Source organism: Elaeis guineensis, chromosome 1, assembly GCF_000442705.2.
Source record: "Elaeis guineensis isolate ETL-2024a chromosome 1, EG11, whole genome shotgun sequence".
Classification (NCBI taxonomy): Eukaryota; Viridiplantae; Streptophyta; class Magnoliopsida; order Arecales; family Arecaceae; genus Elaeis; species Elaeis guineensis.
This window is the reverse complement of record NC_025993.2, coordinates 164,581,088-164,597,200: the sequence shown is the minus strand read 5'-3', so window position 1 is coordinate 164,597,200 and position 16,113 is coordinate 164,581,088. Positions and strand designations below refer to the sequence as shown.

General features: G+C 34.5%; 1 protein-coding gene across 3 annotated transcripts; it reads right to left on the bottom strand.

The window, feature by feature from the left end:
- Positions 1–750: 750 nt before the first annotated feature.
- LOC105060486 (KH domain-containing protein At5g56140) lies at positions 751–12,877 on the bottom strand. Of its 3 annotated transcripts, none has more exons than XM_010944210.3 (7): positions 12,611–12,877; positions 7,105–7,190; positions 4,202–4,350; positions 3,147–3,266; positions 2,943–3,059; positions 1,574–1,717; positions 751–1,443 (listed from the first exon to the last, which is right to left on the bottom strand). In XM_010944210.3, the coding sequence occupies exons 1-7, from the start codon at positions 12,718–12,720 to the stop codon at positions 1,294–1,296; spliced, it is 876 nt and encodes a 291-aa protein (XP_010942512.1). In that variant the 5' UTR covers positions 12,721–12,877; the 3' UTR covers positions 751–1,293. The 3 variants fall into 3 exon arrangements, with proteins under 3 accessions (XP_010942512.1, XP_010942513.1, XP_010942514.1); XM_010944211.3 differs by having other exon boundaries at positions 2,949–3,059; XM_010944212.3 differs by having other exon boundaries at positions 4,202–4,305.
- Between the last annotated feature and the right edge of the window lie 3,236 nt (positions 12,878–16,113).

Genomic DNA, 16,113 nt, shown 5'->3' with positions numbered 1-16,113 from the left:
ATGAAGTTGAGATATTCCTCAGCTTTCGTGCGCTGGCTGTTTGATTTCTTGGTCTTTTATGTGCTTTGATCCTACCATGATGACACAGGATAAGGAAATCACTGAAAATTGGGTCATTGTCATCTCAAATAAGCCTATCGGGTTTTTCTCGGATGCAGAAAAAGGAATTCAAACCTCACAAAAGATGCATGCCAAGAAAAACCAAGGTCCTGCCAATTTATTGAATTGGAGAGAAACCGATTGCCTTATGAGCGAATCTAATCAGTCAAAAACGAATGAAAAGAATTGTTATTCCCAACCATGAGATAAATTTGAAACACAACCACCTTTAGACGATAAAACTAATGCTGATTCCATCCCTAAAATGAGGAAAAGGAAATAAAAAACAGCCGCTCTTCTGCAAAGCTCCAGCTAAAATTATAAATAACATTAAAAGGAATACGGTGTTTCTTTGAGTAACCACCATAAAAGAATGCACACTGTCCAAGAAACACATGCATGCATGCGCAGCACAACCTGAAAAAGAAAAAGAAGCAGAACAAGACACGGATGAAAGAAACAATGCCACACAGGTTAAGGCAAAAGCCTCCCTAGCACATGGAATTGCAGTGCAGAATTTTTTTTTGTAAACAAATATGCGCAAATCAACTCAACTCATTCTATCATGTGATTTCAACAGTATTCCATCCATGTTTCTACCAGGCATTAATGGCAAAAGCAATATCCAATAGACTGTCTTCCTTCACTGGCTATTTTTGCAGCTCGAATAAGCTGCATTCAGATATATGCACCAGGAAATCACAGGAGCTATCAGCATCCACATAATCAAAGGATTTAATCACCAAGGTCATAAATAAGATTGACAACTCTTATTGAGGACGATCAACTACCCAGACCTGCTTCAGGGGGCTGCAAGCTACTGTCTCACAGTTTTATAAACAAACCCGACTGGTTTTTTCTATATAACCCCCACAATGGTAACCAAACTGTAAAGTGCAAGCACATGACTGTCCATTAAGACTACAAGGATGCATTTTTGTTCTTCACCTGGTAAGGCACATACATAGGCAGACTCCACAACCCAAAATGATCTATATCCCATGATGTCCAACCAACCCCCCTCAGTAGTAGGAACAAGTACTTCAGAGAGAACCCAAGTTAGAGCATGCATTGTCCCATTGCACAGATTGTTAATGGGAGCATGGATTTGATATTGCAACCCTTATGAAGATTTGGCAGTAACAGGGCAGACAAAGATGCTCCCAGAAAGAGAGGCGGCAAGATAATCTCAATCTACACCCTTGTCTTGGCTCTCTTCATGCTGAGGCTGTTGTGGAAGGGGGATACAGAAGGTGATGTGTGTGGAACATCTTCACGGATTGTTCCATTGAGCATAGCAAGCTCTCGAAGCTGCTGCTTTTTGAAGAAATCTAGCGATTCATCCTGTATTTAGAGAAAAGAAAAAGGAGGATTGTGTGACAGACATGATAATACTTGAACTACGGTTAACCAAGAACTTAGTGGATGAGGAAAACGGGAATTAGTTTTTGGAGGTGGGGAAAGGAAGCAATACCACAGGCTTCACTAGGTCTTCAAGAATGTCACGAGCTTGCATCAAGCGAGCATCAATAATTTCAACTGGCAACTCTGCTTCTATGAGTATGTGAAGGGGCTCATTCAGATGTTCGTATCCTGGCTTTCCCCTCATTGTTTCCTCCTGCAAATTAACAATACATGAGAACTGGTTGTGCCAGTAAAAGTAGAAAGAGTAACACCTCTGGTATTGAGGCAAGGCACGTAAAGAAATTGACAAGCAAAGACTATTGTGAGGGTGAATAAACCAAAGTCATTTCAAGAGGCAGAATAACAATTGTCCATTTCAATTTTGTCTAGCCATTTGCTTTTTTCCCTTGTAAAAACTCTCATTATTACTAGTAAAGGCAACTCTTCATTGTACTGCAGTCGCATATAAAAAACTGGGCGTAAATCCCAAAACATGAGCAGATTATAAAAAACATAAGTAATGAAATTTTTGTATTTAAGCAATATCATTAAACTAGAATTCCCTGAAGTCCACATCTCACAAACTCTTAAAAAAATGAATGACCTGTTTTTCATCATAAACCGTCATCAAAATGCTGAGCTATTGTAGCTTCACTAGTAGGATAACCAAACAGTGTGCCATCTAATTTCAAGGTATAGGGTATGGACAAACATACAAGTACAAACTTAAAACCTGAAGTTTTCCCTTTATCATATAGCATCAACATATAGATGTTGTGAACAGTATTGTTATCCTAATCTCATATGTAGATCATCGAACTCTAAATTTTTACCATCCTTTTATTAACAACTATATGCCCACAACCAACCAGGTCAAGGAGTGCCTAAGCCACAAAAATAATAAAAAAATAATAATAATAAAAATCCAACAACAACAACAATGACATGTAGCAAGGAGTAATCCAATAATAATTACTCAGGTGTCCCCTATTTTACATTTGACTTAATGTTGCAGGATCAAATTAGAATCATTAGATTGTTGTAAGTGCACTGACCCACCATCTGTTTCTCTAGTAAGTGTGGCAGTTAAAAATTTCACTTCAGAAGCATCTTAGAACTCAAACAAACACTTCCCTACTCATAACACTAATTTAGAAAATAATCAAATTGCCAGACATGGCATCACATTTTGAGTCTAATCAACAGATTTGCTATTTGCATTCACATTAACTTTTCAGCAATGTAGTATAATTTCTAACTGAACGTATCCGATCTGCCCAGGCCTTCTAGACATAAATGGCCAATATAATTTACACTTGTTTGCTTGCATCAACTTCCTCCGGTATTCTAGTTATGGTGGTTTTACGTAGTAGATGCATGCTAAGATTAATAGTGACGCATGTATCTAAAAACAGTAATGATCAAAGCATAATTCTTACTCGTACAGGATCTTTGATGCTGCCTCGTCCTCTAATTAGGACACGACATTCAGTACTTGCTTCCATTCGCTTGAGAGAATTGCCTCTAGGACCAAGAAGCCGCCCGACAAAGTTGTACTGTAGAACAATTTAAAAGAATCTCATGAATGCCTTCAAACATAGTCAAAAGGCAACATAACAGAAAAGGAAAAGATTGTTGCATACATTTGGGTATTTATCCACAGGAATATCGACCCTTAACGTTTTTTTGACAATGAGACCTGAGCAGCTGCCTTGCTGTCCAAGCCAGCCATGTGCTGATGAAGGCTGTAACAATCCTAACCTCTGCAATTTAATAAAGATGTTAAATGAGAAGCTACAAAGAGCAACAAATAGATTTGAAAGGAGTGTATATTGATACAAGGATCTGTCCTTCACATGTGGTTTGGCTTCTACAATATTGAATGCAAGTATTGGATATGCATGTGAAAAACAAATAACCACACATTATTATTAAGGTTGAAAAAACAGTTTAAAATCACATGTGAAGAAGAAAACTTTGCACTCATAAAGCATATTAATAAAGGCATATAAGAAAGAAAGACTCATGGGTGCAGTCAGATGTTTCAGAAGCATTCTGCTTCTAGAAACCACATGGTAAGGCTCCAGGGTCACCCTGTAAAGGGACTAAGAGTAGAGACCAAAAATAGCCACTGCTTATATATAATAATGAAGGAAAAAAGAATCAAGCAGCTACCACAATACCATTAAGAAGACAAAAAACCTGATGCTATTAAGAAATGCAGAAAAGAACCATATACGTTGCTGCAATTCATGACTCACCAAACATAAGATTGAGGGATACAATTCTGACAGGCAGACTGAGTCATTATAAATCATTTTAAGTTTGAGATTATAACAGAAGAAAAGAAGTAAACTTGTGAACAGTAAATATGTTAAACACCAGGTCACACAGGCCCACTGATTCTAAATGTTAATGTCACAAAACCAGTCACAGAAACAATAGTCTATTCCATAGGATGATGCTTAGTAGTTAGTACAATTACTTTCAAGTTCAAATGAATGTAAGACACTGTATCAAGGAACAGACACGAGACAAGAGAAGTCAGCAAAGTGAATATGCTAAGTCAAAAATGCAGCCACTCGATCAGGACAATTAATCAGGTTGGCATGAATTGCAAGAACTTATGTCCGAAATGCTTCTGGTGAACAGTAAATTAGATGCAAAAGAGAGTTATGTTAATGGTTAGTATCCGTACTTCTGGTTGAAATGGTGATGCCCACCCATTCATATCAGCCGCTCCTCCGTTCGAAAATAGTCCTCCAGTGGTCAGCGGGCTACCATGTTCCAGCCCAGTTTGATCTAAAAGAGAGGCATTTCCCAACAGTGTGGTTACACGCATAATTTCTGCTCCACAATTTCAATTCCAAGCATAAGATGCACCAGTTAGCTTTTTTTAAGAAATTAGTTAGCAGTAAATGGACAGGCATGGGTCAACTAAATGGGTGCCCAAAAATCAGTACTATATCAGTCTAAAAATAGCAATTGTAATTTCGAAAAAAGGAAAAAAATAAGCATGACAAAAATTCATAATTTGCTTATTAGCTATCCGATAAGTTAAGGAGATATTACGCAAATAGAAATACGTAATACCACCATTAAAAAATGGAAGGGCTTTAATTGCTGCATGGGAAAAATACACTGTATTAACTAATATCATAACTGTTACCTTTAAATTACCTAAAAGAGTACCACAACCAAGACATTGCAGTCTCACTGCAAAATAAAGCAATCCGATATATAATGAACTAGATAATACAATGCATACCAATCTTACGCTATGACTTAGAAGAATGTTTGTTGTCCTAATACCATGATCATGCACTATCTAAAAGTAAATGAATAAGGCACAAAAAACTTTTCGAAAATTCAGGGAGGCAAAAGCATTGTTTCCACTCTCCAGAATTTACAACCCAAATCTATTTTTTTATAAATTAAAAAATCAGACAACCTATACTTATGATTTACACTTCAGGGTGACAGAATTGGACATTGAATGACTTTTTGATGACAAAAATCTAGATGTAGCAACTCTGGCAATAATAAATAAAATAAGTAACATAATAAATGCTTCTGAATCTAGTTTTTTCAACCAACTAGATTTTAAAAAAGCATCAATGCCTAGAGCTGCAATAAACATGCAAAAATCAGTTTTTTGCTATTCCCAATTAAATAAATTTAATAAGTCCAGTAATATCCAACAAAACAAAAGTATCCAATTCCTTTCACCATTAGGTAAGCAACCTCACCACCACGTCACGTATGAATCTCATTAGTGCAGCCTTTTAGTGCTGTGCAATCTGTATCTCAAAAGCTGCACCTGAATATGAGGCACTGATACTGGAGCAATGTGCACTTGCATGTTAGCAATGTTAATTCTTATATGTACTGGACAGTTCCATCATATTGAAGTATTATATAAAACACAGTTAACAGGGAAACCATATAAAGAAAATCAGGCTGAACTGCCTTTACCTTATAGTCATTTGCATGAAAACATTAAATTAGGTTTGAGATCTAGGTAGTCAGACAATATCAATATAGCATAATAACACATTGCTAGAGATAGCATCTTTATTAAAGTAAGTTGGAGATCTTGATAGTTATAGAATATCGGTAAAGCAGAATAATGCATTGTTAGGCATACTGATATATATCTTTGCATTATTCATATATTATATGAGAGAGGATAATATTCCTAATAGCAATTGTTTATATCAGGCTATTGCCCAGAAAATTTGTATATTATTACAGCAGAATAATGCATTATTAGTGATACTGATGTACATATTTGTATTACTTTCATACAATAGTAATTTTGTAATGCTAACATTCGCACTTTACACAAGAGAAGATGGTATTCCTATGGCAATCATGTATATCAGGATATTTCCTACAAAAATAGTATATTGCATATTTGCAACATGTCCAACACTTTCTCTTGATCAATGTTTTAAGTTTCAGTATCAGGTCACCAAAACCTTACTGGTCAACACATCTGCATATCAACACATGGTACACTATTGAAGTCAGTGCAACACCCATATTATGCGTTAGTATGGGAGCACACTGAGTTCCGGTTCGTGTCATGCCGGTTGATACAGACAGTACTTAAAACCTTGCTCTTGAAATTAGAACTCTTCAATGGCATCCAAAGCCCTCACCATCATATGCCCCGGTTCTATTGACACAAGTAATTCCTTACGAATAGATAATTTTGCAAAGTGATGGTAAAAACAACTTATCTCCTTTCTGTTTAAGTATATGCTTGGTATAACTTATAATGTCAAAGTGTCGAGTATCAAGTTGCCTTTGTAACAACCCAGCTACAGGCATGAATCCAAGAACATTTTACTTTTTATCAAAAGCAAAAGCACATGACAATGTATCAGGATGCACCAATAAACAAGAAATTTCACCACATGATAACCATGATGGTCTCACACATCCACCAGGCAAAAAATGCTCATGCAGTGCCCTCTGAAGGACATTATCTGCCAGAAACAATCTATTATCTTTTATGCAAATAACAATCCTAAAATCTGATTTCCTCAAATACAGGAGCCTCTAATCGACTCCTTTCAACTAAGAGTTATTAATCTTATTTATGAAGCATAAACCACGAGTGTATTTGCAGATATTTCAATTATTTGACCTTTTTCATTCGTAAATATTAGCTGCATATGTGATCCTTCTGTCACATTCTGTAAGGTCACTGATATTCTTAGATGCAAGAAAGCACCAACTAATAAAGAAAACAAATTAGACATGCTATCATTCTTGAACTGCAATTAAAGCTTTAAAGTTTTCAGATCTATATCACACAATGTGCTTCTGATTGGCTTAATACAAAACATGAATATTTCCACACAACAAAAACAATTATGATAAAAAAAAATCAGTTTATTAAATCAGACTCAGGATGCTGCAGGAAGAATGTGGAGGATATCTAACAAGAGACTTATGATTGGCTTAATACAAGGCACCAGAAAAAAAGAAAAATGCAAAAGAGTCATGAGTTGCAAATACAAAAACCAACCATTTAAAGATGTTGCCAATTAACCATAAATGTCGAACAATTATATTTTTCAAAAAACTCACCCTGGTTCAGCAACCAATAGCAGTGTGGTAGTACGGGCATAAAAGGGCCAAGCTTCTGACGCTCTGCCAGCAACTCTGCTAGATACCTGCCAAGCAATTTACCCACCAAATATAAGTTCAATTTAACAAAAAGATGGTTACATTATTCAAATAATCTCGCAATATCACAAGATGTGGGTCCCAAAATTTGATATGCACATGAAAAAAGTAATATTATATTCACCAAAGAAGCTGTCTGAGCCAAAATTACTTCATATCAAAAGTATTAAATATCTTAAAGGAAAAGCATCAAACTAGAGAACCTTGCACAAGAAAGTGCACGAGAAATTTGCCTCCAAACTTTAGTACAATTATGGGAAAAAAAAAAAAAGTAACTCCAGAACCATGTATTAAAATAACTAAAATATATTCATAAATGAGACAACCAATTAAAGACATTTGAAAAAAATGTGATGCAAGCCCGTTAAGCATCACAGAATGATCAATTTTTGCCCATAATCTGCAATCTCTTTGCATCTGTGCATGCAACCCTGATCCCTGCTGTCCAAATCTTCTGAAGTGGACTAACATATGTAGACCACAACATGGTTCAAGCCTTAATGAAAGACCTTGCAGCAAACAACTACCGTTGTGTGAAGTGAAAGGTGGGGTTTGGGATGATTTAAGAGCCCATCTTGCACCTGCACACACACTGGTGGTGTAGAGCATGCCAAGGTACGAGGAGTGTGGGGTTCAGCAGCCAGGGACATGAAGTGGCCACACACCCTCTACCTTCCCATTTAGGATGTTAGCCCATTCAAAATCTAGTAGTTTTTTCTCCTTTAAAATTGTAGGGTTTCTTCACATTACCATGTTTAGAGCCAACATATTCTGATTATTGTTGTCTCTCCAGATTTAGAAATTAATAATGAACATCAGTCTTTCCCCTTTTGATGCTGCCAACTGAATCTTAACACATGTAGATCTCCACCTCCCAACAAAACCCTACATACTACCATTTAACACCTATATAATGGGTTATCACTCCTTTAAATTTCATCTTGCTATCAACTCTTCTGGACTTACATGAATAAACAACTCTACTCCTTTAGAACCATCCACCAACACTTCTGCATAACCATTTGATTCCAACCATCATTATCACTATTTTTATAACCTAGAAATACCATTAACCATCCTTCTACAACATCATATGACAAATGTAGGAATTGATTGATAGTTCCACCACAAATCATTTGCCCATACAACTGATCAAATAACTGATAGGGTCCCTAAGATCATTGATTGCTCTTTAATGATCAAAGAAAAGTTGTTCAGTCCAAGAGCAAAGTAGTTATTGAATGGATAGTGTCTCACAACGATATTGTAATTTAAAGCTTTCTTGTATTTTAGTTTTCAACCTTTAAGTAATGTCAAGCTGTCCTTGCTTCATCAAATAGTAACTAAAGAAAATATTCATGACTTCAAAGTAAACAAGGAATTTATATGTTAAACATTGCGAATGAAATGTAATTTTGAAATAGATTAGTTTCTTTTTTGAAGGAAGTATTTTTCAAAACTAATAAAAAGCCCTCTTTGGCAGCCCCATAGTGTGTGTTAGTGTGTGTGTGTGTGTTTTAAAATGCAACTGTAGAATGTGGGCGTCCAGAGACTGCATAGGCGTATGCAGTATGTGGGCTGCATATGCAAATGTATATGTGGTTAGTTTTCTTAACTATCTAAGTACATTAAATATAATAAAACAAAAATATCTATAGTGATGTTTTTAGATAAATAATATCAATATTACTAACAATAACAACTAAAAATTAGCATTTATTACATGGTGGGCCACATATGTAGTTGCACAATGCTAACTGAGCCACATATATGGCCATACAATAGTAAGTGGATGATCTTTTATGTCCATATTTGCATACATAAATGTATACAGGCAATGTGATGTGGTCAAGGACAGCATCCGGAAATGTGGCCTTATGCACTGCATTTTAAAATAGGATTTTTTGCATTATACCCTCTCAAATATGAAATATTACAAGAATGCCTTCATAAAGTTGCTATTTGTGTATATACCCTTATAAGACACTTGTTTTGCATGCATACCCTTCTTTTCTTTTTTTTTCTTTTTTTGTTTTTTTGCATATGTAGCATATCATCTAAGGCCATTAGAATAAATGGTTTAAAATTAGAATGACTACCCTTATGGGTAGACATACAAAAATAAAATTTTATATGGTAATATATATAAATAGCAACTTTGTAAGGGTATTCATGAAATTTCACATATTTAGGAGGGTATCCGCTCCAAAAAAACCCATTAAAAAAAAAAAATCAAACCTTGGCTAAGATTTGCCAAGTCTTTCATGATTCGGTTGAATTGACAAGTCAAAAAAAAAAAAAAGCCAAGTAACATTGTCGATTTTTCTTTGTTTAAGATTAGAGCTTGATCAAGTTGGAATATTGGATGATCATTTTGGTAATTCTATTCTATCATCCGATTTTGATGTAATTATCATTATTGAGTCCATGACATCTATATATTCTTCATCATTTTTAAAATATTCAAGCATATTGAATTTAAATTAATTATAGATATTTAGATCAGTTTGAAATAGCTTTTAGTGATTTTTAAATGGTGAGCTATTCATTTGTTGAAACAAGAATTTCACAAAGACATCATGATTTCTTCCACAAGAATTTATGTTAATATGAGATCATTTTGACAATGAAAGGCTTCTTCATGATCCAAAATAGCTTTACAAGGAATTTTCTTATATATAAAGTACAACTTAAAAGTATTTTACTTCACTGGCTTGGTAGTCTAACTTAGAGTTCTAGCGGTAATTAATACTAGGGGTGTTGCTGCAAGGCTCTGGGGAGGTGCTAAAGCTGGATGCTGCACGGGATCCGCGGCGTTGGTGGGTACCTGCAAAGGAAGTCCACGCTCGCGGGGGATGTTCCGGTGGCGGATCTTCTAATGCTTAAATTAGTCAAAGCTTTGGGAACGGTAGAGAAAAAAGATAGTGAGACACGAAGAGTGGAGGGAGTCCTTCCCATTGGGGTTTGCCCTGCTCTCCAGTGTATGAGTTTTTGCTTGCTTGCTTGTTTCCTACCTGAGGGTCTCCTTTATACGTCTTTCATATTGAGGTTAAGCCCGTAGGCTACCAATCAAAATCTGTGAGTTTGTTAAGCCTAGTATCTGTGAGTTTGTTAAGCCTGGCTCTGCAGGCCGTTAGACTATGTTCTAGCCTTTCATTGAGAGAGAAATACCTCCCATTTTCTCTGAATCAAGATTGTTAGTCGTGGATGTTAGACGCAGACTTTACCCGCACGGCTGGCCAAATTGGTGGTCCTAGGGCCACAGCTGGTGTGACCTCACCACGTCATCTCGGATGCACCTCGATGGAGGATTGGCCCCGGTCAGCAGGTCTCTCCCGCAACAAAGGATATAAAGAATATAGTCATATTTAACAAATATATGCAAAAGACTTAAAAACTCAAACATGCTCAAAATGTCCAAAATACATAGACCCTTGAGAATCATGCATATCATTAAAAAAAAAAAAGATAATTTATTGACACCAAATAGCTAAAATTCATTCCATTCAGATGTATTAAATCTTGTAACACAAAAGAATAAAACTAGTGACTTTTGGACAAGAAAGCAAAAATCAAATATTGCTGATAAACTATTCCAAAGCCTTGACAGCTCCTAAATCAAGTATTCCAAACTATAACTCACCCAAATCATCTATCATTCTATTAGATAGCTAAAATATGTACACCTATATGAGATACACAATTATAGTTAAAGAAGAAAAACACTGATAAAGGACTGATAAGCACGAAAAAAAAAAACCAAATTTAACCAGTCTCTTCATTAGATGCTCTGGCATCAGATATATCCAAGGATTAAAAACCAGTACCATCACATATGTCAGTACCTTCCTCGCAAGGTATAGACCAGTGTAGTGTCATGCCACACTGATATCCAATGTGCCATAACAAGAAAATTTGAGATGAAACACTATGTGTCAGTGTGGCACTAATAAGACCCTTCTACAGATACTAAAACCTTATTGGTGCAATCCAATCTGGCCAGTACGTACATAGGTATGGCCAGTATGTACATGGGTATGGCCAGAACAGACCAATACAGACCGATACTTAGATTTTTGGATCTATTTCCATTTAGATATAATAAAAAAAATATAAAAGTGCATGAAAAAAAAGTGAGCATGTTTGTCAGTTTCTACTTTTCTTCTGCCACATAAAGTTACTCGTGGGTCGTGGCATCAGAAAGCCTTCTTCATGATGCTGGACATGACTCCACAAGAAGTTGTCTATATATAAAACTAGATCTTAAAAGAATTTCACTTTACCAGCTTCGAAGATTAACTTAAGGGTCTAGCCATAATTAAGACAAGGAGAGACGATCACAAATACAAAATTGTTTTAACTAATGTATGAAAAGGATTTAAAAACTCGAAATGCTCATAAAATCTCAAAATCTTATATCCTTGAAAATCACAATGAGAAAGAAAAGATAATTTATCAACACCAAATAAACCATCCAAGCCCAAGTTCATTTCAATCAGAAGTGTTAAATCTTGCAAAAGAAAAGCATAAAGCTAATGAATCTTGCACAAGAAAGAATAAGAATAAAATACTGCTGATAAATTGTTCTAAAGCTCCAAAAGACAAGAAGTTCAGTTCTCAAAACCCACCAGAACTATCTATCATTCTATTAGATGATTAATATATACATGCAAGTAAAACTAAGGATGCAAGACATATGTAATAATAAAAGCACATGCACAAGAAGCTGAGTGTGTCAGTTTCCTTTTTTCATCTGCCATGTAAAGTGATTTGTGGCTTCACAATGAAAGACTTCTTCATGATGAACAACACAACTTCACAAGAAGCTACAATTACATACAGCAGTAGATCTTAAAAGTATTTTACTTTATTGTGGCTTGGAAGATTAATTCATGGGTCTAGCCAAAATTAACATAAGAAGAGGAGCTCATAAATATAAAACCATTTAATAAATATTCACAAGAGACTTAAAAGCTCAAAAATGATCACAAGGTCCAGAAGAGTTACAACCTTGACAATCACATACACATATTAGAAAAAGAAACGAAAACAAGGAACTGCACGACCAATAAGCATGAAACAACTGCAAAAAAATTCGCCTGTAATCTGCGTTCACTTTGCATCGACAAATGCAATAGAACCTGAACACCGACAACTAAATTTTCCTTTTGTTCTGAATGAAATTGCTAGCTCAAGTTTCAAAGCATGATTAACAAGCGCAGATCACAACAAGATCGAATTTTTAATAACAAGAACCTCATAGCAAGCAACTGCTACTTAAGGAACAAGTATATAGATCTATTCGCATAAAAGAGAGACAAGAAAGATTAGAGGGTGAGAGAACAAGATCAGAGCTTTTTCGTTCCAAACCAAAACTCGGGGTTTGAGGAAGAAGAAAGAGCCCTACTTCTGCTGTTCGACGAACGCGCTGGTGATGGAGCGCATGCCGGTGATGTGAGGGGACTGGGGGGCCGTGGAGGGGGAGGGGGGGTAGGCCATGTATCTGCCGGTAGCCATGGTTCCGGCGAGATCGACGCCGGATGCCGGCAGATTGCGGCGATCACGGGGAGAATTCCGGCAAGACCTCGGAGACCCAAAAGCACCTCGTGGTGGCTGGTAGAAACGGAGGAAAAGGAGCTGGTGAAAGGAGGTGGGGGGATGGAGGAGGAAGAAGGTTGTATTTATATTTTATAGTGGGGAGGTGAGGGGGAGAGGGGGGAGAGTGGAAGGCTGACAGTTCATTTCACTGCGTTTGTGAAAAAAAGGGGTGATAGTAAAATTTTGCATTTTGCAAGGAAATACCTAATTGTTTTTATTTATTTGTGAAAAGATCAATAAGAAAATCTTTAGAATAAAAAAATCAAAAAATAATGCTGTCATCTTATAAAAATTAGATTTATGATAAATTTTAAAATAAAACTTAATTTAACTAAATTGTTATAGATGCTATATTTAGGTTGTAGCCTCTTTCTCTTCATAAATATTTTATTAATAATGCTTCTCAAAAATTAATTTTATTTTTTTTGATTTAATTAAAAAATATTCATAATACTATGATTAGAGCTATCTATTTATTATCATTGTTCTTCTTTGCAAATCCGTGTTTTCTTTATGATTAACAATAGTATTGATTCTGCCTCTATGTAACCTATTTGCAACAAAAAATTTCAAAAACACACATTCACCATTACCATTCAAATAATCTTTTAGTTACCAAACTTACAAAGTATAGTTGGCTTCTTAAGGTACATTATTGCCGTCAATTTCTTGGGACCCATGTTAGGCATGACCACTCATTTTAGACCTTTTTCACTAGTATTGTCCCAACAACCCTCTTACTCCAATCATTATTGCTTCTCCTTTTATATCATATCAATATCTTGAATGTAGTTTTATGACCACCAAGGGATCAAATAATATATAGACTCCTCGAAGTAATTGATGGTCAATGGGTAATAAATAAAAAATTATTCATCGAAAGTGAAAGTAGTTATCGAGCAAATAAGATCTTAGAGTAAATATTTTTTTTTTTTTGAGTCATAGATATTAATGAATGTAATATGATATCATTGACCAAAGCAATACCACGTAATTCTTAAAATATAGAATAACCAAATTGATCAATTGTAAATTCCAAATATAAAAAAAAATTATATATGCTAAAATCTTGTTCAAGCAAATACTTTTGGCAAAATTTTTGAGTAAATCTATTCCTTTTTCATGGTGTCAAATATGCCCTCGTTGATATATGTGATATCTTTATATTTATCTCTCTCTATATATTACATGCAACATGGAAAACAAGAGTTGAAAATAAAAAGAAGTGAGTGTCTTTGTTAGTGTTCACATCTCTTTTTTTTATCTTTTTTTAAATTTTTTTCTTTTTTTTCCACATTGAATGCCTTAAAACTTCAAAATAAAAGGCTTCATCATGTTTAACATGACTTCACAAATTGTAATCATACACAATAGTAGAATTTTGAGTTAATTAATATGTTATATTGACATGGAAGACTTGCTGATGGCTCTATTTATAGTTAATACAAGAGGGAGGAGGTCACATGCATAAAATTACTAAAGAGCGGAGGATTTTTGTCAGTTTACGTATGACCTTTCCATGTTAAGAGGCTTAACTTCATATTAAAAGGTTTTCATCATGACGACAGACACAACTTTAAAAAAAATTTTGAAATAATTTTTCTTCTTTGTTGGAAGACTTACTTATGGGTCTAGCTTCAATTAATATAGGGTAAAAAAGTGGATGAGTATAAACATTTAAAAATTTGATTTGATTTTTTTTTTCTCTTTTTTTTTTGGCCATGTTAAGCTACTCAAATCACAATGTAAAGATGATCATTATGACTACATAAGATAACGGTGAGAATTTAAAGCAATCATTTTATCATATCAAAATATTACTCTTTAATCTAGCTACAACATTATGAAAGGGCAAAAGGCATGAGGATGACCCTGTTTAAAAGTTAGTTATTTTTATCAATTTTCGTTGCCTTTTGTCATGTTAAGCAACCCATGGCTTTGCAATCAAAAGTTCAGTGATAAGTCACCATAGCATTACAAAAATTGGTCATTATACATAATTGTAAGATTTTAAAGCATTTCATCCATTTTTTTTAATAAAGTAAGGAAATAAATATATTTTATTTGGTTGGAAAACTGATTCATGGATCTAACTATTGTTAATACAAGGAGGGGGTTTCAGGCTTGAAGCTATTCTAAAAAAGTAGAAGGCATTTGTTGGTTTCTATTTTCTTATGCCATGTTTATTGGCATGTGACTTTGATGATAAAAGGTTCCATTATGATGATCACCAACATGTCATCATGATAGAAATGATGCAAAATTTAGAATTTTGAAATGTTTTACTTACGAGCATGGAAGACTAACCCATGATTCTAGCTATAATTAATGCAAGAAGGTGTAAACTTATTTCGATGGTTGAGTATTGTCTGTCAAATTTTATTATTTCTTCTTTTATGTTAAGCTTTTCAAAGTTTTGCGGTGCAAATTTTCTATATGATAGTCGATAGGACTCAACAAGAGATTGTTGTTCCACATAATAGCAAAATTTTAAAATAATTTACCTTATTATATTAGAAGATACAAGATTGACTTATGTATCTAGCCATGAATAATGGGGGATGGTGGGGGGGGGGGGAGGGGGGTGTTGGTGGCACAAAAATGATCTTATTCAAAAATATTATATTAATAAATTTTGATTTTCATTTGATTGTATACAGTTTACCAATATGGAAGTCTAAAATTGTGGATCTTTGCATTGTCAATATAAGGAGAATAGGTTATAAGTACAAAACCTTTTTTTGTTTTCAAAAAAGTGGAATACTATATATATTGGTAAAATTTAAATATTTTACCTTATTGGATCTAAGATAGTAACTTAGGATCCTTCATTTTATTAACACCGGAAAGGGGGTTAGAAATATAAAACTATTTAGTAACTACTTGCAAAACAATTAACAAATTAGAAAATCATATATAGTAAGAAAAATTCATCATTCTTTATGCTTTTTGCTGGCCAACCTCTATCGTTAATTAAAGTATTATTCATTTTATCAGTGGAGGAGAATAAGATCAAATATATTATAGTAATTTATTTTATATATTTTTAATAAATTAAAAATCTAACTATATTAGATATTCATCCATGCTAAGATATGCCCTCCTACTCATGAGTGTATCCTCATTGGTCTTTTTGGGAAAAAATGAGTATTGCAAAAAATTATGAAGTAGGAGACACCAACTTTTTTTTTTCATATTTCTTAATGCTATATTAATCAAATTTATGAAAATATTGACATTGGTTTCATGAGGACTAAAATGTCTAGATTGTAATAACACTGCAGTCTTGTTCATATTTATTATAGATAAATA